At 37.9% G+C, this 27,719-nt stretch overlaps 1 protein-coding gene and 1 long non-coding RNA gene across 2 annotated transcripts in view; one reads left to right on the top strand and one right to left on the bottom strand.

The window, feature by feature from the left end:
• DSG3 (desmoglein 3) overlaps nt 1–23,457 on the top strand; it is a 30,770-nt gene extending 7,313 nt beyond the window's left edge. The window contains exons 2-16 of the mRNA XM_014727777.3: nt 1,267–1,302; nt 1,831–1,962; nt 2,813–2,968; nt 3,426–3,570; nt 4,434–4,600; nt 5,493–5,621; nt 5,894–6,079; nt 8,775–9,046; nt 9,693–9,832; nt 10,930–11,157; nt 12,835–13,089; nt 17,147–17,286; nt 17,574–17,637; nt 19,316–19,551; nt 20,746–23,457. Of these exons, the coding sequence (XP_014583263.2) occupies nt 1,267–1,302; nt 1,831–1,962; nt 2,813–2,968; nt 3,426–3,570; nt 4,434–4,600; nt 5,493–5,621; nt 5,894–6,079; nt 8,775–9,046; nt 9,693–9,832; nt 10,930–11,157; nt 12,835–13,089; nt 17,147–17,286; nt 17,574–17,637; nt 19,316–19,551; nt 20,746–21,363 (2,904 nt within the window). The 3' untranslated portion in view covers nt 21,364–23,457. The remainder of the gene's footprint in view (nt 1–1,266; nt 1,303–1,830; nt 1,963–2,812; nt 2,969–3,425; nt 3,571–4,433; nt 4,601–5,492; nt 5,622–5,893; nt 6,080–8,774; nt 9,047–9,692; nt 9,833–10,929; nt 11,158–12,834; nt 13,090–17,146; nt 17,287–17,573; nt 17,638–19,315; nt 19,552–20,745) is intronic.
• Nucleotides 1–27,719, bottom strand: part of LOC102149901 (uncharacterized) — a 154,893-nt gene that overhangs the window by 117,997 nt on the left and 9,177 nt on the right. Inside the window, exon 3 of the long non-coding RNA XR_011420986.1 lies at nt 16,646–16,749. This is a non-coding gene — a long non-coding RNA (uncharacterized lncRNA). The remainder of the gene's footprint in view (nt 1–16,645; nt 16,750–27,719) is intronic.

Below are 27,719 nucleotides of genomic sequence, written 5' to 3' on the forward strand. Positions count from 1 at the left end.
CTCCTTCAGAGGGCTGCTGTAAGCATTAAATGATATAATAAGTATAAATGTCTATGAATAGCAACTGACACAAAAACCATAATGAACATTAGCTACTATGATTACTGTAATTTTTTCCTTCTCATCTATTTTTCACAATCTTTTCCCTACCAGATTCTCTTCAGATAATCAGTGGGCAGGCAAATAGTTGTTAAACATCTGCTGAGGGACAGGTATTGCAAGGGTTCAAAAAATAATAATATTAATATAGAAGCACTGATTTGGAGAGTTTACAATTCTCCTGGCTTAGCACTGTAATGCACATAAAACAATAAGAAATAATAAATCATGGTAAACCATTATGGACTAAATTGCGTGGTACAGAATATGTGTTGTACGAGCTCAGAAAAGGAGACATCAGTAAAGACGGTTTCATGGAGATTGTTGGAGTTTGAGTTGATCTTAAAGGATGAGTAATATTTTAGTGCGTAAAGGGGAAGGAAGAAAGCATTCTAGGTAGAAAACAAGATGGAAAACGACACAGGTAAAGGTATGCTCTTGAGAAAGTAAAGACAGTAGCCTGCCTGAATTCAGTCTATCCTTATTTAATATTTTCAGATCAGTATGAAAAGTAAGCTCAATATTTAAATTGAAGTAATAGGGCAGAGATGTGCAGATCCATGTCCCAAAGCAAACAGTACTTATGATTGTAATGGCATATCTACATCTTTTATGTTCCATTTTTTTAAACCAGACTAGCTCCATTCTATTCTCTCCACTCTTGTACAACCAAGAAAATGCCTTACCCAGTAATTGCAGCTAACTAATACAGGACTGCCTTTGTACAAGTCAGTTGAGTAGGTCATGGTTTTTAATAATCCCCTACGGTCCTTTCTGAAGCTTATCAAAATGATGCTCACCATTGTTTCCCAAAGCAATAGGTTCCATAGCTCCTGGGAAATCTCTAAAGAACAGCCAGGTACGAAATGTCTGGTTGCTGCAACCAGCCATTAGGCAGAGTTCTGCAAAGTCCAACAGATTCTTCAGTATATCATTAAAATTCTGTAGTCAGATTAAAGAAGTAGGAGAACTTATTTATATTGAGAGCATTTTCTTTTTCCTGGGAGTATTTTACCCTTTGAATACTGCTTCTCCAAATCTACTTATTTTGAAATAGAAACAAACTACAATATGAATAGCAGAATGTAAAAATCAGAATTATCATCTTATGTAATCACTTATTTGAAGAATTCACGGTTAATTTTGACTTTATTTAAATGTCTACAGGCAGTCCTACTGGTTCATGGAGAATTGCGAATAGAGGTAAAGTATGAACAAGTTTTTTGTAATTAAAATAATAGCTTAGTTTAAAAAATTAAAATTGTGTTCAGAAAAAATATTTATTTAATGTTTTAAATTATTTAATAATTTAATTGTGAAAATAAAATTAAAATTCTAACAACTAACCCAATAATATTTAAATACCAGCAATGCATAAATGTCATTATTGTAATTTATCACGTGCATTCTTTTTTCTTAAACAAATCAACAGATTTTCATTAAACAAGTCCTATGTGCCCAGAAAAGTTAGATATTATGGAATATATACAGGAAATATAAAATATGATTAAATGCTCCTATTAAAAATTATATTTATTGCTTTGTAATTGTTTTTGTTATTTAATGTTTCTTCTTTGCTTGACAAAGTGTGAGGTAGAGCGAATCAGACATCTAACAATCTTAGATACCTTGAAACATAGGAGGCTCCTCAACTTACGTGTCTATAATCAATACTTGAAGCAAAACTTTCCAACCATATGCATAATAAAATGGAATCCCTTTTCATATAAGACAAAAAGACAACATGGAGAAGATGAGACAGCAGTACAACAAGCCAAAAGGAGATATAAACGTGAATGGGTAAAATTTGCAAGACCCTGCAGAGAAGGAGAAGACAACTCAAAAAGAAACCCAATTGCCACAGTAAGTCATATGAGCAGGGGCAATGTGAGTTTTTAGAACAAATGTATTAGATGTAAATTTTTTAAAATATGGCGATTCCAATTAACAAAATGCAGACTTGCAGAGTCCACAGAACAAATAACCTGGTAACTTCAACAAAAAAATTCAATAAAATAATAATAATTTCAATGGATAAGACTTATTTAGGTCCAGATTCTAGCAAACAAACAGAAAAAAACAGACAGATAAGACAATTAGAAAAATGGTTGGGAGTCAACATGGGATTGGCCATGTATTGACAATTGTTGAAACTGGGTGATGAGACACATCAGGTTCATTATACTATTCTAACTTTATATATATTTGAAATTTTCCATATTAAAAAGCTTAAAAAGTATAACAATAAAAAGCATATAACAAATAGCAAAAAGAAAATTTCATTTTAATACAGATTTTTTAATGCTTACTATATAATCCTTTGCCCTTTTTTCTCTCCAGCTCCTTATTTGAACTAAAATAAATGTCTTTTTTTCTTTTTTAATGTTATCTGTTAAGAAAGGGAGCATTGAGAAGTAGCCTTGCCAATATTAAGTATCCTTGAGTTTCTGTCAAACTTTTAATGTCACCATGGTGGCCACAATCGGAACAAATATTCTAAGGCCAAAGCGATTAAGCATATTCGTCCATGCCGGTCAAGAGAGTCAACAATTTGAATTTATTTTACCTTCCTATTATCTATCAAGACAAATAGTAAACAGCACAGTGTCAGAAAGAGTGAATGGAATGAACAGATGACTCAAGACTCGGGAAGAGGGGAAAGAACAGGCCTGATTCAGGATCTCCTTAACATTTGGGGTATTTTTGGCTGCAGATTACTTCAGACTTCCAAGCAACCCAGAAAATTACCTACCAAATTTCTGGAATGGGGATTGATCAGCCCCCTTTTGGAATCTTTGTTGTCGACAGAAACACTGGAGAAATTAACATAACAGCCATAGTTGATCGTGAGGAAACCCCAAGCTTCCAGGTAAGTCTGTGTCCTCAACATTGGCCACTCTTCGCTTCATGCACGGTGACTTTAGAAGGTGATACTTCTACTGGCTAATGTAGAGGAGAGATCAGCCCATAAATCAATCCACTGACACATAACAATATTAGTCTCTCTGCAAAGAGCCTCCACTTATGGTTGTGCCTTTGAAGAAATACACCAGGAGGGTTCATGAGTGAACGCTGAACTCCAGCATGCAGCTTGCCAAGAGCTACATGCTGACTTGAGACAGTATCAGCCTGGAGGAAGGACAACTTGCCCAACTGGGCTGCCCAGAGTGGGCACTTTTTCCTACTTTGCCTACTCTTTGGGGAAATATTTTTCTTCTTTGCACAAAAGTTCTGCACATGCCAGTAGAGGCCTTATTCCTACAAGCTTCCATAGTATGCAAACTAGGTTTGTTGAGTGATAATTAACATTTTCCCTCTTTTTCTAGATCACGTGTCATGCTCTCAATGTCCTAGGACAAGATGTAGAGAAACCACTTATACTAACAGTCAAAATTTTAGATATCAATGACAACGCTCCAGTATTTTCACAAAGTGTATTTATGGGCGAAATTGAAGAAAACAGTGCTTCAAGTAAGTCTTTTACAGTACCTGCCACTTCTAATTTTTTTATTTTTAAATACAAGTATCACTATAGTACATCATTTTTATAAGCTAATTTATTCTTTTAATTTCATCAGTAGTTTTGCAGAAAAACTCATCAAGATAACCTGAGTCTTCCTTTCTAATATCTGTAGTTGAGCTAATTATCCACTGACATTATTTTCTAGATTGTAGTCCTGTTATAAAGTCAATAGTATCTTCTGCTATCTATATAGTCATATGAGTACCTGACAGTCACAAAGCTGAAGAGGTGACCTTAGGCAGCCTGGATGGATCAACCGGGCTTTTTTACGCTACATGGGACAAAAACATACATTCCTTGGATAACTTGGGGAAAAGGGAGAATTATAAGGCCATCCTCAAGGGAAGAAATAAAAACAGAAAATAGTCTCAACCCCAACACAGCCAAGGCTTAAGGAGAACTGGAGGATTGTTATGGAAGGCAGCACATTTCTACCTGATTAAGAGAGACAGTAAAAGCTATTGCAAGTGATGCGTAAATTTTTTTGAGCATACAGATAGCTTTAAGATCTTAAAAAAGAAATACCAGGGGCCAGACAGGTGGTGTAGTGGTTAAGTTTGGCGTGCTCTGTTTCAGCAGCCCAGGTTCTCAGGTTTAGATCCCAGGTGTGGACTTACACTGCTCAACAAGCCATGCTGTGGCAGTGACCCATATACAAAATAGAGGAAAGGTTGGGAGAGATGTTAGCTCAGGGCCAATCTCCCTCACACACACACAGACAAACGATCAATTTGAAATTGTGTTGAATATTTAATGTGAACAGACTGTCAATCTTTACATATTCTTTAATGAACTTCTTCTGTATTCCTAGACTCACTGGTGATGATTCTAAATGCCACAGATGCAGATGAACCAAACCATTTGAACTCTAAAATTGCCTTCAAAATCGTCTCTCAGGAACCTGCAGGCATACCCATGTTCCTTCTAAGCAGACACACGGGGGAAGTCCGTACTTTGACCAGTTCTCTTGATCGAGAGGTAAAGCAAGGCACTTAGGAGCATTCAATGATAAAGGATTTGTCTGTAAGAAAGCCAAGAGAGATGACTCCATTTTATCTGAGAATGAATGGAGAAAGGAAAACAAGTTCCCAGTATTCACTTGGGCTAATCTAGGGAAATGGTTTGCATTCAAGTGTGAGTCTGGTGGGGTGGGATGTGTACCTGGGACCTATAAAATCACTTGTACCCTAAACAAACAAGAATCAGCATGCCAGTGGGAGTTAAAGTGGGAGAGTAAAAGAAGTCATTGGCATACACCGACAAAGATTGAACTGTGACTAATTCCTCATCTGACAGAGGAAAAGGAAATTTCTTAGATGAAGGGAGAAATTTCTATCTAGGATAAAGCCTTCTCTGATGTCACACTTTTTCTCTGACTTTTAATTTTACTCCCTGCTTCCAGAACACTAAAGAATCCTCTTCGTCTCTCTTCCCTGTCGTCCTACCACCACAAATACCGTCACCACCACCACCATCTCCATCACCATTTTCAACCCTGTCAGACTCCATATTACTGTTAGACAAATGATCTCCCACATGGACAAACAGGAAAGCCCTATAAGTGAGCATCCCTCAGATATGCAACCCACCATCCTCATTGCCCGTTTTTGCTCTAAGTGTACTCTCTTGCCCCAAGAAGCTAGCAAAAGAAAAAAAACTTGTTCTAGCCCCGTAAAGACTTCCACTCAACCATCCAGAGCCCCACACACCTCCTCTATGATGGATAGAGAACAATGCATGCGATCCTTCTAGAGAATGAACCATGAACTTGAATATTTTCACCTCCTTACCCAAAGGAAGCAAGTGGTTTCCATTCATATTCTTGACGCTGGAGATTAATTATTTTTCTCTATTTTTTCTCCAAATTTAGCAAGTTAGCAGCTATCGTCTGGTTGTAAGTGGTGCAGACAAAGATGGAGAAGGACTGTCAACTCAGTGTGAATGTAGTATTAAAGTGAAAGATGTCAATGACAATTTCCCAATATTCAGAGAATCTCAGGTACACCTTCCACTCCCTGAAGAATAATTTGTATATATATTTCATTTTATACTTTGCCATCCTGATTCAGTATTTGCCTGCTTGCTGGCTTTCATTTAAGTTCTTTGCACTTTTCTTAAAAAATAAGCTTTTGTAAAATATAAGAATGCAGTAACCGGCAAGGAGGCAATACGTAATTTGAGAATTAATGATTAATACCATTCAGAATAAATATAATCCCTTTAGATAAAACCTGACATTGAGTCTTGAATTCTGCCTTTCTCCATTTTTAGTATTCAGCACGTATTGAGGAAAATACTTTAAGTTCTGAGTTGATTCGATTTCAAGTAGTAGACCGGGATGAAGAGTTCACGGATAATTGGCTTGCAGTGTATTTCTTCACCTCTGGCAATGAAGGGCAATGGTTTGAAATACAAACTGACCCCAGAACTAACGAAGGCATCCTGAAGGTGGTTAAGGTAAGGAGCAATTTCCCTTCGATGGGAAAAATATCCTATACTTACCAAAACGATCATTTCTGCAAATAACCTTTATTCCTTTATGAATAACAATATCACTTCTTTATAGAAAACACATAAAAATAGACAGAATAAACACACACACACATAGCCCCATTACCTAAGGATAACCTTTCTTAATATGTTGACTTATTTCCTTCCAAGCTATCATACTTTCTATAGTAAATACAAACACACTAATATGTGTATATTTATAGGTGTGCCTGCTTTAAGCACAAGAAAGTAAAATACATTTCTTGACTTAACCTCATTCACTCTCTACAATTAAAGTTAAGAGAAAAAATACATAGAATTGTGGTTTGTGAATTTGTCAACTTGTTTTAAATGGACTAGCTACAGTCAGCAGAGAGGGAAAAATGCAATTTTTTTCCTAGAAAATAGGAATGTATAACTAAATCTGCAGGATAAAAATAAGTAATTGAGTAAAGCTTCTATTTGCTAAGCCTGGCTACAGCAGACCTCTCCCCACATCTGGAATAACATAAGGATATTTCTGCCAGGATACTGTATAGACCAGAAAAAATAACCACCATTTGGGGACATTCCTTGGCATGGAACATTGGACTATATGACAGCTTCTTTAATCCCTTGAGTCCAGTAGAGTCACAGACCTATAAAGTTCCCTTAACAAGGAGACTGCTGGAGTCCCGGATTGCTGGAAGCCGTGCAAGCAGTTCCCACCACTCTGCTTTTCCGAGAGAGGGCTACAGCCATCCTCACTTGCAAGGGTTTTGTTATAAACTCCCAGCAATGCCTGCGAATGAGATATTGCCTGTCTCCTGTGTTGGTGTCATCCAGTCTCCCAAACTAGAATCCCATGCCTTATCCTTCCATCATGGCATTTCCCCACAACACACAGCCAGTCATCAAATTCTGCCCTTGAAATTGTCCTTAAAGTCTGGCCCTGGTCTTCCTTCTTATGGCCTGTGCTCTCCTCGGCCTTGCTTCCCCTCCCCAAGAAGACTGGAGTCCCTCCTTATAGACGTCCCTATCTTATGCGTCTCTTCCCTTTGCTCTCCTACTGCCATCAGTCCACCACACATTTTCCTTAAAACCAATTTGGATCAGTTCTCTCCTCTTTAAAATCCTTCCTCGTTCTCCATTGGCCGTGAAAGTGGCCCTCAACCTTGATTGCCCATTTGAATCACCTGCAAATTTTCCTAGCCAGTGGGAATGTAGGAACTATTGGATCAGTTGGTTTGTGGGAAAGCCCAGGCCACAGCAGGTGACTCTAATATACAGCTAGGGTCAGTGACGACCTGCTGGCCTTTAAGATGACCCTCAGCCTCAGAACTGTATACAAAGCCCCTCACCCTCTGCAGCCAGCCAACTCCCTATCATATGTAACTCTGGGCATCTGCAATGCTTTCGCCTCTGCCTGAGTAATTCCTCAATATCCTTCAACACCCAGCTTACATGAAACCTCTCATAAACCTTTCATAACTTTCCCATGTAGAAGTATTCACTTGCTTCCACATGGACTCTATAATTTCTTTTGTCAGCCCTCGTATTACAATTACCTGTTTATACATCTTTCTCTTCCACTCCACTGGGAAATACCTGAGCCCACAAAACCAGTCACTGCCAAGTTAAAACTCATTCAGTTCTCCTACCTTAGTTATTTTCAGTAATATACAAATGTAACAAACACGAGGATTTCCTTTTCTCATTACCCTCAAAAACTTTTCTAGTAAATGGAAAAAGCTATCCTGGGATTCCTCAGGCCTTGACTGGGGCCACCTGAGTAAGAGAGTCAAACAAATAGCTATCATGCAAGACTATCTGAGAATGGTTCTATGAAGAGTTGATAGGACAGCCACTCACTGATTGGCAGAGGCCTATTTGCCAACCAAGTTAATTAAGATAATTTGCCTTTGCCACTTAAGAATTTTTAAAGTCAGGAAAGACATTATTGCACATGAATTCAATGACTGTCCTGTGAATGGCCACAGCTGCCATTTATAGGAATGTATTATGGGCTTTAATTTGTTCAGTCCTCACAACAATATGACGAGGTAAGGTTTTTTTCCAGAAGTGGAAAGTTGAAGATCAGAGATATTATTTATTGTGCCCTGAGTCACACAGTTATTAAATAGCAAAACCAGGATTCAAACATGCCACCATAGCAAATTTGAGATTCTTACCACTGCACCATACAGCCTAAAGAAACTCTAATGACAGGGGCCGGCCCTGTGGCCTGGTGGTTAAAGTTCCACACACTTCGATGCCAGGGTTCTCGGGCTGGGATCTGAGGGGTGGACCTACTCCAATCATCAGCCATGCTGTGGAGGCAACCCACATACAAAGTAGAGGAAAGATTGGCAAAGATGTTAGCTTAGGGAGAATCTTCCCCACCAAAAAAAAAAAGAAAGAGAAAAAAACTCTAATGATGTTTTACTAGTCTAAAAACAGGTACGCTGCTTTGTAAGTATCAGTTACCAAACTGAGGTCTTGAGTTAAGAATTCTGAACGTTTCTTTATCTCAACATTACAATGATTTCTGAAACTGTTTTGCTGTATATAAATAAAAGGACCCATTCATGGCATGTAACATAGAGTTCTGCTATCTTCTTCTCGATTTACCAGAACATATTTTTGTGACACTTCTTTCTTTCTCATTTTATTTTTATTCTAGCCTCTAGATTATGAACAACTACAAAATGTGCAATTTAGTATTGCTGTCAAAAATAAAGCTGAATTTCACCAATCAATAATCTCTCAATATCGGGTCCAGTCAACCCCAGTCATAATTCAAGTAGTAAATGTGAAAGAAGGAATTTCATTCCGTCCTCCTTCCAAGACATTTACTGTCCAGAAAGGCATAAGTAGTAAAACATTGGTCAATTATATCCTGGGAACGTACCAGGCCATTGATGAAGACACCAACAAAGCTGCCTCAAATGTCAGGTGGGATTATTTGTACAACATTTTATTATGCCTTGATGTAGTTTTAACCTATAAGCTATTACAAAATAACACCTAAACTATTATATGCCAAGAATACAAAGAGATACAAAGGTGGCCAACTCAAGGAACTAGATAACTCAAGAAGAGACAAGTAGTTAAATCATTAGAACATACTGTGTCTGAACAAAGATAACATAAGCATAAGTTAAAGTGGAAACCAAGAGAAGAATGCCTTAGCCTGTCAAGAGACATCGGGAAAAAGTTTCATGGAAACTTTCAGTTGAGTTGTTAGAAAGAGTAGAAGTTCACCAGAAGACGATAGTGCAATCAGATAAGGAACAGCACATACAAAGACATACATGTCCAAAACATAAGTGCACCATGCAAAGCAGTTGCTGTAGTATAAAGAGCAAAGACACGGTTATTTTATTGCACAGAGCAGAAAACTGAAAATCCAAGCTTATACTTAAGGATTATGAAATACTGCTTGTCCATGATAATATGTTAATTTTCTGCTGCTTTTTATAAAAGCACATTTCAATGTCTTAAATTAAGCATAAATACATTACATATAAAATGAGTCACTTTCATTAAATAGGTAACATTCCATATTTGAAAGAAAACATTTTTTTCTGTCATACAACAGATATGTTATGGGACGTAACGATGGCGGTTTGCTAATTGTTGATTCAACCACTGCTCAAATCAAATTTGTCAGAAACATCGATCGGGATTCTACTTTCATAGTTAACAAGACAATCACAGCTGAAGTTCTGGCCATAGATGGTAAGAAAAATATTTCAATCATTTTTTAGAGAAATGTTATTCCAATCGGCAATTTTCTTATGAATAGATGATCATTGTTATTTAACATATTGCCTTTATCACTAGATAAAGTTAATTATCTTAGGGGCCTTGGGTCTCAAGTCTGAGGCAGCTGAATCCAGGAGAAGATGGAGCATTCCAACTTTTTGGTGAAGTTTGTAGCACTAGTGAATTCTGTGTTCAGTCCCTGTGGTTTGCTGTGGTTGTGGCAGGAATTTTTAGACCCAGAGGAATTTCTGAGTTCAAGAGGATGGATGAAGATTGGTACAGAAAGCCTATCAGGGAAGTGCAACTCAAATGTGAGGTGACTCTGTGAGTTATTTATAGAGTCAGTTACTTACAGAGACCACATATGCTTACATCATTGAATGATAAAATCTTCTAGAATGTTTTAAAAATAATATTCATTGAGTGTGTGTGTTTCCCCAAGTATAAAATTAATTTATCCTCAAGGCAATAAGCAAACATAAAAATAAAACAAAAAAATAAACACCAAATACATATCACCTAGGAAAACAGCAAAAAGCACTAATGGAAACAACAAAAATGATTCATAATCCCTCCACCGAGAAATTTTTATTTTATTGTTTTTAATTGTCAACATTTAAAAATTTTTCTTCAATAAACTTTTATAGCCCGGGTAATAAATATAAATCATCGTTTTTTCCAAATACTTGGCTCAAGTTTTAGAAGCAAAAAGCTTTCACATGCTGCTGGACTCTTGCATAGAATATATTTGAGAAAACTTTTATTTTTATGTTGACTTCATTTGTAATCAGCGAATTGACCACCTTACAGCTCTCGGTTTTAAGGATATTAAATTAACAGCCAATGCTACTAATTAGAGACACAAGTCAAGTTGATAAACTCAAATTTGCTTTTTACGAGATGTGGAAATCAGGTGACATCTTTTCACCTGTAAGAACAGCAAACACAATTTCTCATGAGAAAACACAGTAACTTGGCTGCATGCAAGAGAAATTTAAAAGGTTTATTTATTTATTTTTTGTACAACTTGTTCTGTATATTTCTTTAACTGTAAAATGTTATTCTTACAGGAGACACAGGTAAAACTTCTACAGGCACCATCTATGTTAAAGTACCTGATTTTAATGAAAATTGTCCAACAATTGTCCTTGAAAAGAAAACAATTTGTAGTTCATCCCCTTCTGTGATTGTCTCGGCGAGAGCACTGGACAATGATAAATATACTGGCCCCTACACATTTTCACTGGAGGAACAACCCGTAAAATTGCCAGTTGTGTGGAGTATCACAACACTCAACGGTGAGTAACAGTAAAGTTGCTTCCATAAATGAAAGTGGCTGCTTCTTCATATTTCCAGAAGGATAAGAGGGTCCTTTGAGAGCAGGTCCTTTCCAAGACCAATCGAAAAACTTCTTTGCAATGAAGATGGAGTCCTAGCCTTGTGAATTTCTTCTCTCTTCAGAAGAGAAAAGGAATCTGACTTGTTGGCACTAGTTCATATTTTCTGTTCTTCATGTGGACTCCAATTGTTTTCTATTTTTAATATTTATTTCTATCTCCACAGCAGACCAAAAAAAGATTAGAGTCAGGCATCTATTTTATTGCAGCACTGTTTAAATTCATAAATACATAAACTTTTCCTAACTAGCCAGGCTGTGAGCAGACATGAAGCAATGGAGGGGTGCCCCGCTCAAGGCTCATAGGAAGCACTACTTAGTCTGTCACTAGTCAGGAATCTTGAGAGCATGGTGGACTGAAACTCATAAACTCTTTAGCCAACGGGAAAGAGCTAATCCATTCTTCCTTTTCTCCTAACCTCTATCATGCTAATTTTACATTTCCTGTGTTTTCCAGGAGTCTCATAGAAACTCCTAAATTAAGTCTAAGATGTTAGACTTAATAAGAATCATCTCCTTTCTGGATTTTACAATGACCAATCATGCCACTTCAAATTCTTTGTACATGAACTCACTTTTCTCTAACTCTTTTCTGAACCAATCTTGCCTCGCTTCATGACTGTGCTCCATGGTGCGCTAGTCATAGGTTTCACCCATTGCTAGAGTCACCAAAGGGATCTTGTTCTCCATGGCCTTCTTCCCTGGGGCCTTACTGATCCTGATGTAAGGCTCTAGCTCCAAATCGTGCACATAGCATTTGGCTCCAAATGAGTTTACCAGACACATAGCCAACGAAGAGCTGCAAAAGAAACATCAGAGAGAGACAGGACCTGGCACTAGACACATCTGTTCTGGTGAGACTGGGCAAAGCAACAGTGGTTGGACTCAGTGGACCAGGCGCAAGGTCAAAGGGCACGGTGCAGTCACGAATGATTCAATCAACCTAACTCTGCAGCTTATAAGAGCTGCCGCTGGAGCCCACTTAGAAAGGAACAACACAGCAATGAAGAATGGAGAATGATCAATGCTCATGAGTCAGAAAGGCAACAGGCCTTCAACACAGGGAATTTCATACAACCGGCATTGGGAGCACAGGATGAGGACTATCAGGAAGAGCTGAGGTAGCAGCAGCTAAATCAGAAACTCAGTCTAGATAAGTCAGGCACAAAAACATGGACTTAGGGGGAAGGTATACATTCAGAGAGCCACACAAGAGCCCAGGGTTTGGTGCAGACATACAGGAGAGTGCTTAAGCCCCTGGAGAGGGGGGCCTGATATTTAAATGATGCCCACCTCCCATCTTCTTTTGGGGGAAAATCAGGGTAGAACTGAGTTTTCATGGAGGAGAATAAGGAGCACATCCGGGGCAGAGAGAAGGGCAAGGAGGGGCAGTGCACACAGATTTACGCAAGTGAACGCCTAACAGCCCTCATAATTGCTCAAACCTCACCCTACTATCAGCCTGCGATTTGTGACAGTGATGTCTACAGCAACTCTGGCTCTGTTAACAAAAATAAGTAGTTTTAAGAGCAAAAAACACCTTGTGCTACTGTTGATTCGTGTGATTGTTTCTCTGCAGCCACCTCTGCCGTCTTAAGGGCCCATCAGCAGTTATCTCTGGGAACGCACAGAGTCTCCCTCATAGTAACAGGTCAGGACAGGCTCTGCGAGACACCAGAGAGCTTGACTCTGGAAGTCTGTCAGTGTACCAACAGGGGCATCTGTGGAACTGACGGGACTACAGACCCCGGGAACGTACGTGATACGAAGTCATCGATGAGGCTAGGGCCTGCCGCCATCGGCCTGCTGCTCCTCGGTCTTTTGTTGTTGCTGTGTGAGTATGCCAAAGCTTCTTTCTGTTTTTGATGGGGTGTCAGCATTTGCAGAGGCTTCATGCTGCACAGGCAACGCACCTCTGCCATGCAGAACCATTCCCTAATTGTTTTATAGGCAATGCTGGGGGGAAATGGCATCTTGAGTAAGAATCTGAAATGTTTAAAGTTAATGTATCTCTTGCCAACAATCTACATTCATGATACGGCAAAGCAAGTCTTATATGTTGGACATTTAGAAAAAGCACAAGAGAATCAAGAGGAAAAAGTAAAGCATGAACACTTTCTACACACTGCCAGTAATGTTCATGGTCAAAATAATGGCTTTATCCCTGAGTGTGGCACTTTCTAAAATGTCTTCTCCATATTCAAGTCTCATGAGATTCTAAAATAAAAAGAGAAGCCTGGCCAAATAAATTTAGGGAAAATATAGGGGCTATCATAGGCTTTGAGTTTTACAATGCATCTTAGTACAACATAGACTCTGCGAAGTTATTGCTTAATCCAGCATTTCCTCCGAATAACTTACCACCTGAATACACATCCCCTTTAAAGCTTTCAGACTTAAAATGAGTAAGTTTACTGAACACAAGTAGGAAAACTACATACATGTATTATTTTTCAATAAAAGTAAAATTCATTGTATTCAACAAATAGGTTTCTGAAAAGTTACATTTCAATCAAAATATTGTGACTTCAGTAGTATTTTGAAGGTAATGAGTTTCTATTTAAAAGTGCTTCATGGCAAATTCTTGTATATACAAGAGAAATCCTTGATAAATTCACAATCACTTCTCATTACAGAATGATAGACTTTTACAGTTAAAATGATTTTTCATGATGATCAAGCCCACTTCAACCCATTCACGTAAACTTTTTGAAATCACAAAAAGGTACAGAAAATTACATGACAAGCACACATACTGCCATCACTGAAACTTAACAGTTACTAATAGTTGCCATATTTGTTCAGATCTTTTGTGTGTGTGTATGTGTATGAGGAAGATTGGCCCTGAGCTCACATCTGTTGTCAATCCTCCTCTTTTTGCTTGAGAAAGATTCACCCTGAGCTAACATCTGTGCCAGTCTTCCTCTACTTTGCATGTGGGATGCTGGCACAGAATGGCGTGATGAGAGGTGTGTAGGTCTGTGCCTAGGATCCAAACCCAAGAACCCTGGACCGCTGAAGGGAAGCATGCAAACTTTACCACTATGCCACCAGGCTGGCCCCCAGATCTCTTTTTTTAAAAAGAGAAATCAATCGCTATAGATACATCTAGTAGCCTTCCACACGCATGCCATATATTCCCCTCCCACCTTCCCCAAAAGTGTTTACTATTCTGAAGTTATCATGCATCATTTAGTTTAATAGCTGAAATTGATACTCAGAGTTTCAGTTGTCCAATATCATATTAGTCAATTTCAAAAAACAAAGATTTTTCAAATACCTCTGTGAGTCTTTATGCTAACTTCCAGATGAAAGGGAACTTGATCCTGGTTTTCATGCACTTCATAGATTTTTGCATGTCTAACTATATGAAAAAGAAGTATACCATGACAAAACTATAATAGAAATGAATACAAAGGAGTATTGCAGAGGCTTCACAGAATAGGAGAATCATCAATTTGAACCTTGGAAAATGAATAGGATGCAGTAAGTACAAAAAGGGGGAAAAGTGTTTCCAAAGGGCAACAGAATGAGCCAAAGCCAGAAAACAGCAATGTTTTAGGAAGCACACAGTCTTGGGAGGCTAAAGCATGGGGAAATTGTGGAGAGGGAAGGAGACGAAACTGGAGGATGCATTGGGACTAATTTGCAACACCTTATGTACACATGCAATGGTGTTTGTACTTTAAGTTCTCAGAAAAGAGAGTTGTAGAAAGTACCTGAATAAAAGATCAACATGATCCTATTTGTATTTAAGGAAGGTAGCACTGGCAGCAGTGTGTACTGTAAATTAGAAAGGAAAGAAGAGCTAGAAGGTTATTCTAATAGTTCAGAAGAGATGATGGAGGCCAGATATAGAGGCATGGCATGAGACTAGAAAGGAAAACATAGGTGTGCAAGGCTTTATAGGGGTACATGGAAAGGATTTGGAGGCTAATGGACAGGAAGATTGGAAAAGAAGTCCAGACGAACCACTGAATTCAGTTGCTCCTGAAACCATTAAGCGAAACTGAAAATATAAGAGGAAGTGCAGGTATATAAGGAGGCAACGATGAGCTTGATTTTGAAGTGTTGAATTTTGAGGTGTGGATACATCCTGTAGGCCATTTTACACATGGGACTGTGGCTCAAGATGGCAGTCAGAGGAAATATACTGCATTATTCCCACAATATATTTGCTTCATGTTATCCTACCCTTTGCCAAATGCCATGTTCTGAATGATGTGCAGGATAGAACATACATTTTTCAGTATGTAGAAATAACACTCCACAGTTTGAAAAATGTTTTTCTGGATACATATATAAAAGCCAAATATACATTGCACATACAATGATAAACAAGATTTCTAAAAGACTATTATGTCCACCTAAAAATACTGACCACACAGGTGTATATTCATTACCCTTCATAACTAATGTGTCAACTCACAATATTCAATGCTTCTTACACATTTAAAATTGAGGATGGCAATAAATAAAGCAAGCCTTTAGAAGTATCATTTATACGGACATTATATTACATTTTGAGAAAATATATTATGTCCAACCTATTTTATTTTATACACTTGGCCTAATATTTTTCATACTACATGTAAGACTGAGCTAATTTGCATAACAGATGTAGCCCATCTGAATACTAGCAAATCCTCATAGCACTCACTACTGTCCTTTACCTATACTAACTCATTTAATCCTCATGACAATCCATCAGGTAGATACTATTTATTCTCCCATTTTATGGATGCATTAACTGAGGCAAAGAAAGATGACACACATAACTTGCCCAGCTGCTGAGCGGTGGAGCCAAAATTCAAATCTAGAAGTCTGACTCCAGAGATTGTGTTCTTAAACCCCTCACTAAGTTCCTCTAAGTGGACAGAGTTCAAACATTAGGATTCAAGTGGCCTTGGCAGCCCAGAGGTGGTTGTGGGGTCACTGATTACCCAGCATGGGAAGCACTTCCTTTCAAGAAAGAGTATTGCTCTCTTGGTCCATTAGAATGAGAATGATGTTAATCTTTATTGCCAACATGTGACTGATAGGCACAGAAAGAATGATAATTACTGTGGCAGGCAGGCACCTCCAAGCTAAGGATTCTTAAGTGGCAATTAAGAGTGCATCGATATTAGATCATCACTCCAGTTGCTGAGGGAGTTTGCTGGCTACTTGCTGTTTACTAAGAGATCATTAGAGACCAGATTACTAAAACAGTATTATGCGCACCTAAAACTCTTGACCGTCAAGGTATATATTCACCTGACATGATATACATAGCCTCAATATGTACAAATAAATGCAAGAACAATAAAAATATATTATGGCCAGCCAGCCTTGATGGCCTAGTGGTTGAAGTTCTATGTGCTCTATTTTGGTGGTCCCGGTTCACTTACCGGTCGTGGAACCACACCGGTCTGTCAGTTGCCATGCTGTGGTGGCAGCTCACATAGAAGAACCAGAAGGACTCATAACTAAGATATACAACCATGTACAGGGGCTTTGGGGAGGAAAAAAAAAAAGAGGAAGATTAGCATCAGATATTACCTCTGGGTGAATATTTCCCTGCCAAAAAAATATGTATATACACATATGAAAAGAATTGAGAAACTGAATAACCACCTTTATCACTCATCAAACAGTGACTATTTTAAGACAACAATATACATAGCACAAGAATGATTCAAACCATCTTCTTCAGTTTCACAATCATATGCTACTTTACTATGCTTAATGTACCAAATTTTATTTTGTAGAAACTAATTTTGTTTTCTATTAGAAGTTTTCCATAAGTATTGAAAATATTACTTTTTCTTTGTAACATTTCTGACAATTATCACATCAAATCATTTCCAAGTGATTCAAATGTTCTGACATTTTGTTTTGGTTTTTACTAGTGGCCCCCCTTCTGCTGCTGACCTGTGACTGCGGGACAGGTCCTATTGGGGGAATGACAGGTGGCTTCATCCCAGTTCCCGATGGCTCAGAAGGAACAATTCATCAATGGGGAATCGAAGGAGCCCAACCTGAAGACAAGGTGAGGATCCAGTTTGTAAAACATTTATTTCAAAATTCAATTTATATTGAGATAGGAAATGGGGTATAAAAATAAGACACTCCTTGACCTTCATTTTGAGAGTTAGTACTGAAATGAATAAAGACTTCTAGGGTTTTAGCTCTTCAGATGTCAAATCATGAAAATGGTTACTCCTATAAGAATTTAGGATTGTAATGTTACCATTTGCAAAGAGCCACATTTTACCTATATTGCCATGAAATCTGATTTGTTTTTAAATATATTTATTTTTTGAACATGGTTTGCAGGAAATCACAAATATTTGTGTGCCCCTCATAACAGCCAATGGAGCTGATTTCATGGAAAATTCTGGTAAGTGAACATCAAATTTATTTTGGAAAGCCATAGTGGGTTAAATAAGAAATATTGAAAAATAAGAAGTGTTTGAAATTCTTTTCTTAATAATTTGCATATGTGTGCACAAGGTGGATATTTTAACACTGAAATAGGGAAAAGCTGGTTTACTATTAGTATATTAGTCAACTCTATGACCATTAATATATTAAGTGAATTCCATTAGTCAATTAGATCGAGCTTCAATAGGTTAATTTGTCCACTGATGCCACTGGCTTTTCGTTTGTTTGTTTATTTGTTTTTTGGTGAGGATGATTGGCCCTGCACTAACATCTGTTGCCAATCTTCCTCTTTTTGCTCAAGGAAGATTGTCACTGAGCTAATGTCTGTACCAATCTTCCTCTATTCTGTATGTGGGACACCTTCACAGCATGGCTTGATGAGCGGTTTGTAGGTCCGTGCCCAGAATCCAAACCAGCAAACCCTGGGCCACCAAAGCAGAACATGCAAACTTAACCACTGTGCCACTGGGCAGGCCCCTGATGCCACTGTTTTCAATATATGAAGATTTGTTACACTTTTCCCAAACTTTAATAAACTGAAATATAACTCCCAGGCAGTTGATTACTAATTTTTTAATTAGGAAAGATTTCACATATACAAAAAAATGTAAAGGAAAATAGGACAAACACTATGTACCCACCACCCAACTTTGACTATTCTTAACTGGTCATATTTGCAGTTAAAGCTTCATGTATGCACATCCTCAATCTTGTTGCCCTTCTTCCTTCCCCGGAACTAACAGCATCTTGATTCAAGTTCAATTACCAATTCCTATATTCAGTCATAATGGGACAAGATCGCTTATGTCGTCATATAGGTGAAATTGTTTATTTCTATGGTTTACCAAATGACTATTTTACTGATATTATCTCAATGCCACAAATAAAGCATAAACTAGAGGAACAATAAGACCCGATGCCTGATATTAAAATTTTTCTTAATTCCATACTTAGCAATACATTGTTTACAAATGTCCAGCCTGCAAAATCACATGAAATCTCCCCCAAAACATAACTGTCTGCCCTTACCAGCTACCCCAATCCTCACCTGTTTCTCTCATTATAATTACATAGCAAAAACTATATTCAGAATTCTCTATAAAAAATAACTTTCCATAAAAGCGTAATGTATTGATAACAGGCAGAATAGTCATCATTCACTAAATTTTCACTAAGTACCAAGACACCAAATTAGCAACAGCTAATTTGCATCATTATTTTATGTATGCTTCCTCCTTGGTTTGCATATTGTGCCAATATGACTGCTTAATTACAATTTCTTTTTTCTACGAAAACAAACAAGCCTTGCATTAGAAGCTTTCTGTGGCTATGAACTGAATAGTCTGTTTTCACCTCCCATTTCTGGCTGTTGTCACTGAATTTCCATTTCCTTTGTACATCTGCTAAATAGTGGGTTTTCAGAGCTATTTCACCTGCTAATATCCTCTCCTCTGTTACTCTCACATAACAGACTATGGGATATTCTTAGCAGCTCTAGTCATATAATTGTATTTTCTCCCACTTATCTGCTCTATTTGGTAACTGACTGCTCATGGATATCAAACACCAGTTTAAAAAAAATCATTTTTTAATTACAGCATGAGATGTTACAGACTTTTCTCCCCTGTTTCTAGAAGTGTGTACAAATACATATGCTGGAGGGATGGTGGTGGAAGGAGCTTCAGGAATGGAGCTGACTACCAAGCTTGGAGCCGCGACAGGATCCGGAGCCGCAGCAGGATTTGGACTGGGCGTCTGTTCTACGGGACAATCTGGAATGATGAGAACAAGGCATTCCACTGGAGGAACCAATAAGGACTATAGTGAAGGGGCAATAAACATGAATTTCCTGGATTCCTACTTTTCTCAGGTAATTTAGTGGTTTTGTATGTACATTAGAGATCTTTTTAAGTGACTATACTTCAGTTTGGCAGTTGGTTTTTTTACAGCTTGTTAAAACGTAAGAAAACAACAGGAGTTCTTTGCCAAAATAATAGAGATAACCTAAGGTGGCTGCCCAAATTGGGCTAGTGGTCAACAGGAAGAATAGGTAGATAGACACAAAGTGAGAGAATATAGCAAGTGGTCCCTCAACCGTCCGATTGGAATAACAATGGAGACCAAATCTTTATTTTGGGATGAGCAGCATCCACTTTAGGAACACAAAGCAGCTTATTTTGTATTTCCAGTACCATAAAGGATGTCAGAATATATGTGCATATATTTTTCTGAGACAGGGTTATACCATTCTACACATTTTCAAAGGAGTCCATGTCCAAAAGCATTGAAGAACCATTGAATTAATGACTCAAAAATAAAAGGAGGAAGAAGAGATGTGATTGAAGATTAGATGAAATGTCAGGAAGCATAGAACTGAAAAGGGACAAGGGTGCAAGAACAGAGAGGACTTTGGGAGGCGGGTGGCGTGCCTCTTGGGTGGTGCATTCTTGAAACGGATCTCACATATAGTTTTGGTATCAGAATTGGTAAGTGCTGCAATTTGGCCTGGTGTCCGAGCAGATGGAGGCTGATGCTGTGTGTCAGGAGAGCTGAACACCGAGAGTTTGTCTGGGATGAGAATTCTTGAGATATTCTGAGGTGTGGTGTGGACTCTAGTGAGGGGTCTGGCTCCCACAAGGGTTGCAGAGTCAAGTCAAAGGTCCCAGTCTGGGTGAGAGGTGCCTCAGAAAGTGCAAAATGGGATGCCTGTCCCCCACCTCCAGACACAAGGACACGCATTAACACAAGCACACACAGGGACCCTCACTTGGCCCACTGAATAACCTCCACACATTTGCTTTGTAGGCCTAAATCCATGTAAGTGCCTTCAAAATTAAGAGTTAAAGCATGAACCTAGGCCAGACTCAATTTTGAGGAAATGTCAACTATAGTATTCTCCAAACACCAGATAATTTCCCTAACAAGGCTGCTGACATAAAAAGTATCTTCTATGGATTACCTAAATTAGGCATTCATGATCAAACTTGGAGTTCTGTGAACGGTATTATATTCTTCAATTGAGCCTCTTTTAAAATTCATTTTTTCCACTTTTCTCCACCTTTAGAAAGCATTTGCCTGTGCAGAGGAAGACGATGGCCAGGAAGCAAATGACTGCTTGCTGATCTATGATAATGAAGGAGTGGGTGCCCCCGGTTCTCCCGTAGGCTCCCTGAGTTGTTGCAGTTTTATTGCCGATGAGCTGGATGACAGCTTCTTGGACTCGCTTGGCCCCAAATTTAAAAAACTTGCAGAGATAAGCCTGGGGGTTGATGACGAAGCCAAACAATCTTACGCACCCACCAAAGACGGCGGTTCTGGGATTGAATCCTCTGGCTATTCCGTAGAAGTCCAGCAGTCCGAATCTGCTAGGTACCAGACTTTGTCAGGCAGTCAAGGAGCATCCGCTTTGTCTGCTTCTGGCTCTGTCCTCCAACCAGCCATTTCTATCCCTGAGCCTTTGCAGCATAGTAGCTTTGTGGTAACGGAGACTTACTCGGCTTCTGGTTCTCTCGCGCAACCTTCCACTGCAGTCTTCGATCCACTTCTCACGCAAAATGTAACAGTGACGGAAAGAGTGATTTGTCCCGTTTCCAATGTTCCTGGCAACCTACATGGTCCGATGGAGATACGAGGGTCACGTACTATGATCTGTACAGAAGATCCTTGTTCCCGTCTGATATGACCAGAATGAACTGGAATAACATACTGGCCGAATATGGATATTTGGACCAAATTATTCAAAACAGCATAGCAAAGCTCAAAGTATTGGTCTAATTTGGCACTTATTAATAACAGTAAACTGATTATGATTTCAGTTTAAATTTTCTAGTTCATACCCCAAACCTGGTGTCACTCTTACTTCTCAAATACTATTCAAGTGGTAGTAAATCTCAATGTTTGTCAAAAAATTCAGTGGGATCATATCCAGCAGGAAAATTTCCTAAGAATTTTTAAACTTCTATTTCTGCAGCGCCAAAGAAAGGTGTTTATCACTTTAAAATGCAATGTATTTTAGTGGATTAAGCACCTGGAGTCAAGAGCTCCAGTTTTTGTCTCTGTCACCTTTTTTTAATATCATTAATATGATGGAAGAGTCTTAAGGTCTTGGCTAAAGCATTTTGAGCTGCTTGGAAAAAAGGAAGTAGTTGTAGTTGAGTTTTTGCCATCTTCTTGGTGCTGGGAGACCCTACGCGCATCTTCTGCTCAAGCTAAGGGCTATTGGCTTATGCGTTAAACTTGCTACATCTCATATTCTCACAATAAGCAATTCTGAAATAGAAATATCATAGAACATTTAGGAAAGTTTAGTATGTGTAAATATTTTGGTTTTTTTTTAAATCACCTTGAAAGCTTCTATCCAAGGAAAATATTTTACCTTGAGCTCCTGCCTACACACTTCTCAGTAACAAATCCCATGTTAATATTCTTTGAAAATTACTCTTTACTTTAAATGTCAGTGGGTAGATGTAAGTTACATATGACATATAATGATGCTTATTATGTTAACAGCATCTATAGACTTTGTGGGAATACAAAACACGGCTTTTCTCATAAGCAAAAGAGGCTTCTAACCAGAATAACACATGGGGAAATTTGTCAATATGTATTATAAGCAGTATTTCAGGTCAAAAAGGGATATGGAAAGGGATTACTAGTAACTTCTATTTTATTAAAACTCATGCCTTTTAAATTAAACAGCTACAGCAATTTAATTCTTGAGCATAACAATGTTAGGTTAGCAAAGGTTTAGAATGTATTATTTCATGCATGTTTCCATGATGGCAATGCAGTTCTTCAAATCATTTCTGGTCATTCAAGATCTTCAGCCTTTTGCCCATAGAGAGCACCCTACCTGCTTATCGACCTTATTGTCTTAGCTAAGTCTTTACAAAGTCATTGTCCAGCTTCATTATCTCCGATTGTACATAAAATACTCCTTTCTGGGTTTTGCCATATTCAAAACCTATATTTGTTTTTACAGATGGAATGCAAAGTAACAAAGTGTTTGTGTTTTAACCCAAAAAGGTGCAGTCCTGAGGATACCATGGGGGAAAGAGAACCCCTAAATGTCCCTACATCTAGCATTCTTCCCTCTCCCTGGTGCCATGACTACCAGGAAGGCATGTGCTAGGACAGCCCAAGAAGTGCAGGCAGCCTATTCTTCCAAGACAAGGCTGCTGCTGCAACATAGCTGCAATGTGCCCGTCCTGAGGTGGGGGGAACCAGACCCTATGGAGCAGCCTGCTGGGTCCTCAGGAAGTCGCCTGGCTATCACCACTAGAGCGTGTTCTCAAGAGATGCTTGCTCTGGGGTCTAGAGCACACACCGTTGATTTGTGCCTCTGTTTATATATGAGAATTAAGTTAACCATTATAATAACCCTTCCAAGTTCAAAGCGTTTTCAGGATCCTCAGAGTATTTTAACATTGCCTCTTAAAACCCAAGTTATCACGAAATGGGAATTTTGCTGCATTGTCAAACTGCAGAGGAAACCATGTCATAGTTGTAAAGGCTATCTAAGGGAAAAATTGAAATTAAATGTGTTTTAAAATAAAAATAGATTAATCTTGTCTAGGAGGACCTAAAATTGATTTGCCATGTAAAATTAAATTTAAAGCAAAATGTATCTGTATTTTTTCACCAAAAATAAAAATTGTTTTCAGCAGAAAAATTTTTTAAAAGCTGTCTTTTTACTTGATGTAATATACATTTTAAACAGTATATATTAAAACTTTAACAGTGTAACATTGTCATAATAAAACTGTTTGGCAACAAATTTATGAGTCCTTCCTTAACTATTTAGTAAAAGCTGAACTACTCTCTATAATTAATAGCTATTAAGAAATATGATGTAAGAAAGTGACTTACATATGTATTTTCATGAATATTTTACATTTTTTCCTAGCTGATACCTTTACTGCATCCTCCCAGACAGGACGGAGCTCCCTGGGGACTCAATCTCTTCTTCGGGTGGAAACAGTGCTGCATGAGGTACTGGAGGAGGTCAAGGCAGACTTCTACTAACTGGATGCTTTCACTCATTTATTTTTTGTTTGGTAATTTTGAACGGTCTCTCAGGCAAAAGTTTTGACACTCTATGACTCGAGAGAAAAGCTGGAGTAAAGAGAAGGTAAGGTTTCCAGCCTAACATGATGAAAAAAGGTACCACAGCTCTGGTGACAGCCATCAGCCCAGCGATGGGTTTGTCTCCCAGTAAATGCCTGTTATTTTTATGTCTTCCTTTAAAGGCATGCCACAAAATAAGTCCCTTCAGAATTTCAGATCCTTCTTTGGATGACATTCCTCCTTCTTAAATGCGGACAATTCAACTTGGACCTAAGGTATGGGCAGCAGAAACTGGATTAGAATGGATGTTGAGTGAAGAAAGTGGATGGCTTCACTCAGATGTTCCAAATCCGTCCCAGGAAAATGAAAGCCACATAGGTAAATTCAAAAATATCACCAGTTCCTCCTATTCATAGAAAGTTTGAGGAACAAAACAGCAAGATCAGTTTATCTTATCTTAGCTTTCAAATATCAAATAAGAGTATAAAAGGAATACATTCAACTGACTAGCTTCAAGGCAACTAACAATTAAGAAACAAGCACATTCTTGTTATTGACAATTAGGCATTTTCTCAGCTCCTTTATCGGGTTTACAAAGAGTAATTCTGCATGAGAGATTGTATGATTTAACACTTGTTCAACAACATAGTCTGAGATCGTTTTTACGTAAGGGTGATAATTGATAAGAAAAGAAAATAATCATTTAAATTCCAGGTGCCAGAAACCGATGCATTTTCCACAAAGAATACCGAGATTCCTTCTGCTTTGTCAAATCTAGAGTTCACTGCAATTCCCTCCATGACAAGACACAGGCCATTCTAGGTTAGTGTCTTTACGTTTCTTTTATACCTTGACTTTTTTTTTTTGCAGTTGCAAAATAAATAAATCTAAACATAATGCAGATGTAGTGAAAACTCAAGAGAATGGAGATCTAAAAGAACAAGTGCAAATGGATGCAATTACCAGAGCAGGAAGGAGACACTGGTGAGGGCTACCAGGTGGCCAGGAGAGTTACAAACTCTAATTTAATCCTTACAGCAACCCGGAGATTACCGTCAGGAAAACAGGGACTCCGAGAAGCAAAGTAACTTCCTCAAGGTCATACATCAAGTGACACAGATGTAAAAGTCTACCTACAGTCTACCTACAGTTATTCAGCAATAATAATAATTATTACTCTCAAAATAATCTGTGTATTTTCAGCTCTGAGACTTGAGTAGAACATGAAAAATTAGAATGAAAACAATGGAAATTATTTTTAAAAGGTTAGGAATCTAGATATAATTCTAAAGAGTAAAGAAGCAGTACAATGTAGGCAAATATGTAGAGTGAGAGAGATCTATATATCTCCATAGAGAGAGAGAGAGATGGAGAGCTAAAGAGGTAGAGATAGAAAGAATGCAAATACAGAATTTGCTGTTATTTTGAAGTATATGGGAGGTTATTTTCCAGGGCACAATGATCAACTCTCCTCCACATTTAATAACAGAAACAAGCTACCTGGAAGACATGGCACCACTTTTTCAGTAAACTCCTTAAGAATTACTTTGATAGCACATTATTTAGAAGAGGTTATGTGGTGTGTCTAAATATAAAAATAACCTTATATATTTTTTAATCTTTTTGATTCAATACGTGTATATATCGCAAAATGATCACCACAATAAGACTAGTTAACATCCATCACCATACATAGTTACAAAAAGGTTTTTTTCTGGGGATGAGGACTTTTAAGATCTACTCTCTTAGCAACTTTCAAATATGCAGTTCAGAATTATTAACTATAGTCATCAGGCTGTACATTACATCCTCATGACATTTATTTTCTAACCTGGAAGTCTGTACCTTTTGACTCCATCCATTTGCCCACTTCCCAACCCCCACCTCTGGCAACCACCAATCTGCTCTCTCTATCTATGAGCTTGGGTTTTGATTGGTTTGGTTTGGTTTTTCAAAAATATAACTTTAAATGGGTCCTTCCACCTGAGTGTTTTCACTATCTGTGGAAAACAACACATTTTAACAATTACAACAACTATTTTACTCCTTAAAGCCATCGCCATTTCTACCTTTATTCCCACAAAGTACAAGGATCATTGTATTTTTAATTTTATGCCTTGGAACATCTCTGATGTTTTCTGTGTGCTGAATTTGTCATTATTAAATTAGCAAACAGTAAATTTTGTGTGAAAAAAACATCAATTTATGTTAATACAAACAAAACACTGATATTGAAAGAATATGTATGTCCTCATTTCCTTAGAAGGCAGAGGAAATATTTACATTCTTTCATAATCAAGACAGGATTGCAAAGAACCTTCTTAATTATAGAGCGGTACAGAATTAGGTAATCTTGTGTTTATTTCAACAGCGTAATGACACGGTTTCCACTCCTGCAAGGAGGCATTATTACTAAGTCAAAAATGAGTATTTAAACAAAAAATGTGAGAGTAACTTCAGTCATGTCTTCCCATGTCCAACTGACTAGTATTGATTATAACATTTATATGGTCCGAACTAGAAGGTAAACACACACACACAGGGGTACACATATGCACACATATTTGCCTCGGCTAACCACATAGCTTGGGGTAGAGGAAGCAGTGTCTTTCCATCATCACACTGATGGACCAGACACTAATGCTTAGTGTGCGTTTCAGATACAAAGTTTCTGCAAGCAAGCAGTCTGTTCTCTAGATTTATTATTAAAAAGAAAAGAATCATCTAGATTTGCCATCTAACTATTTTTAGGTAAGACACAATGAAGAGGCCTTGTTTGACCAAACTTTTAGTCATTCTCATCCAGGGCTGACATCAACAAATTTTGATTAGTAAAAAAATGTGTAATAGGAAACGGAGGTATTAGTCAAAGGGTACAAAGTTTCAGTTATGCCAATGAATAAGTTATACTTAAAATTTTGCTAAAAGGGTAAATCTTATGTCGTGTTCTTGTCACATACACACACACACGAAAAAATAATAATAATAGGTAAGAGAGTGGGAGGAAACCTTTGGAGGTGATGGATAGGTTTATGGCATAGATGGTGGTGATGGTTTCATGGGTGTATACTTACCTCCAAACCCATCAAGCTGTATACAGTAATTATGTACAACTTCTATGTCAAAGAAAAATTTAATGTATAATAAAACCTTAGTCTAATAAGTTCTGACAATATTTTTCTGCCTCTTCCTTCTTCCTCTCAGCTGTGATACATTGCTAAGGATTTTTCCTCAAAAGATATTTTACAGCTGCGAACAGCTGAAATCTAAGTTGATTTTCTAACTCCACACTTTCTATACACACTTTCTTGGACCCTGGAACTGTCCGCTTTTGCTCCAATCTTTGAATATTCTCAAAGATGCAAACCAATAACAAAGGCATATGTTGCCAAGATGACAGAAGACCTGCTCTTTGCAACAAAGACTCTCCAGGCCTCCAAAACAAGCCAACACATGCTTTTGCTACCTTCGCCAACTCTGTCTAGAAAAGGATGTCTCCACTGAAAGAACAAGTCAGGAGATGTTGTTGAATATTTTGATAGCAAACAATGAGTTGTCAGGCAAAGAAAATCTGCTAAAGTTTGCAGAAAATCAACACTGCTACTGGACCTAAGAGAAAATGTTAAAATCTCATCCCATCTACTAGTCAATCAAAAATAACTGTATATTATATTTTAATGATTAACAAAAGATAAACTTGCAGTGTTTTTGTTTTAAGTGAACGGTTTGTTTTAAGTGTTTTAAGTGAACGGTTAAGAGTTCAGGCTTTGGAGACAAACTACTTGAGTTCAAATCCTGGCTTCACGACTCACTAGCTGTGTGTCTTGAGGCAAGTCACTTAATCTCTCTGTACCTCTCTGGACTATTATTATGGAGATAATAACAGTCCAGTGCATTTATGAAGAATGCACTTAAGACACAGTAAGTGCTCATGAAGATTTGCTATTTTTATTGTTTTTATTATTATAATTT

The sequence above is a fragment of the Equus caballus genome, chromosome 8, assembly GCF_041296265.1.
Source record: "Equus caballus isolate H_3958 breed thoroughbred chromosome 8, TB-T2T, whole genome shotgun sequence".
In the NCBI taxonomy this organism is placed as follows: domain Eukaryota; kingdom Metazoa; phylum Chordata; class Mammalia; order Perissodactyla; family Equidae; genus Equus; species Equus caballus.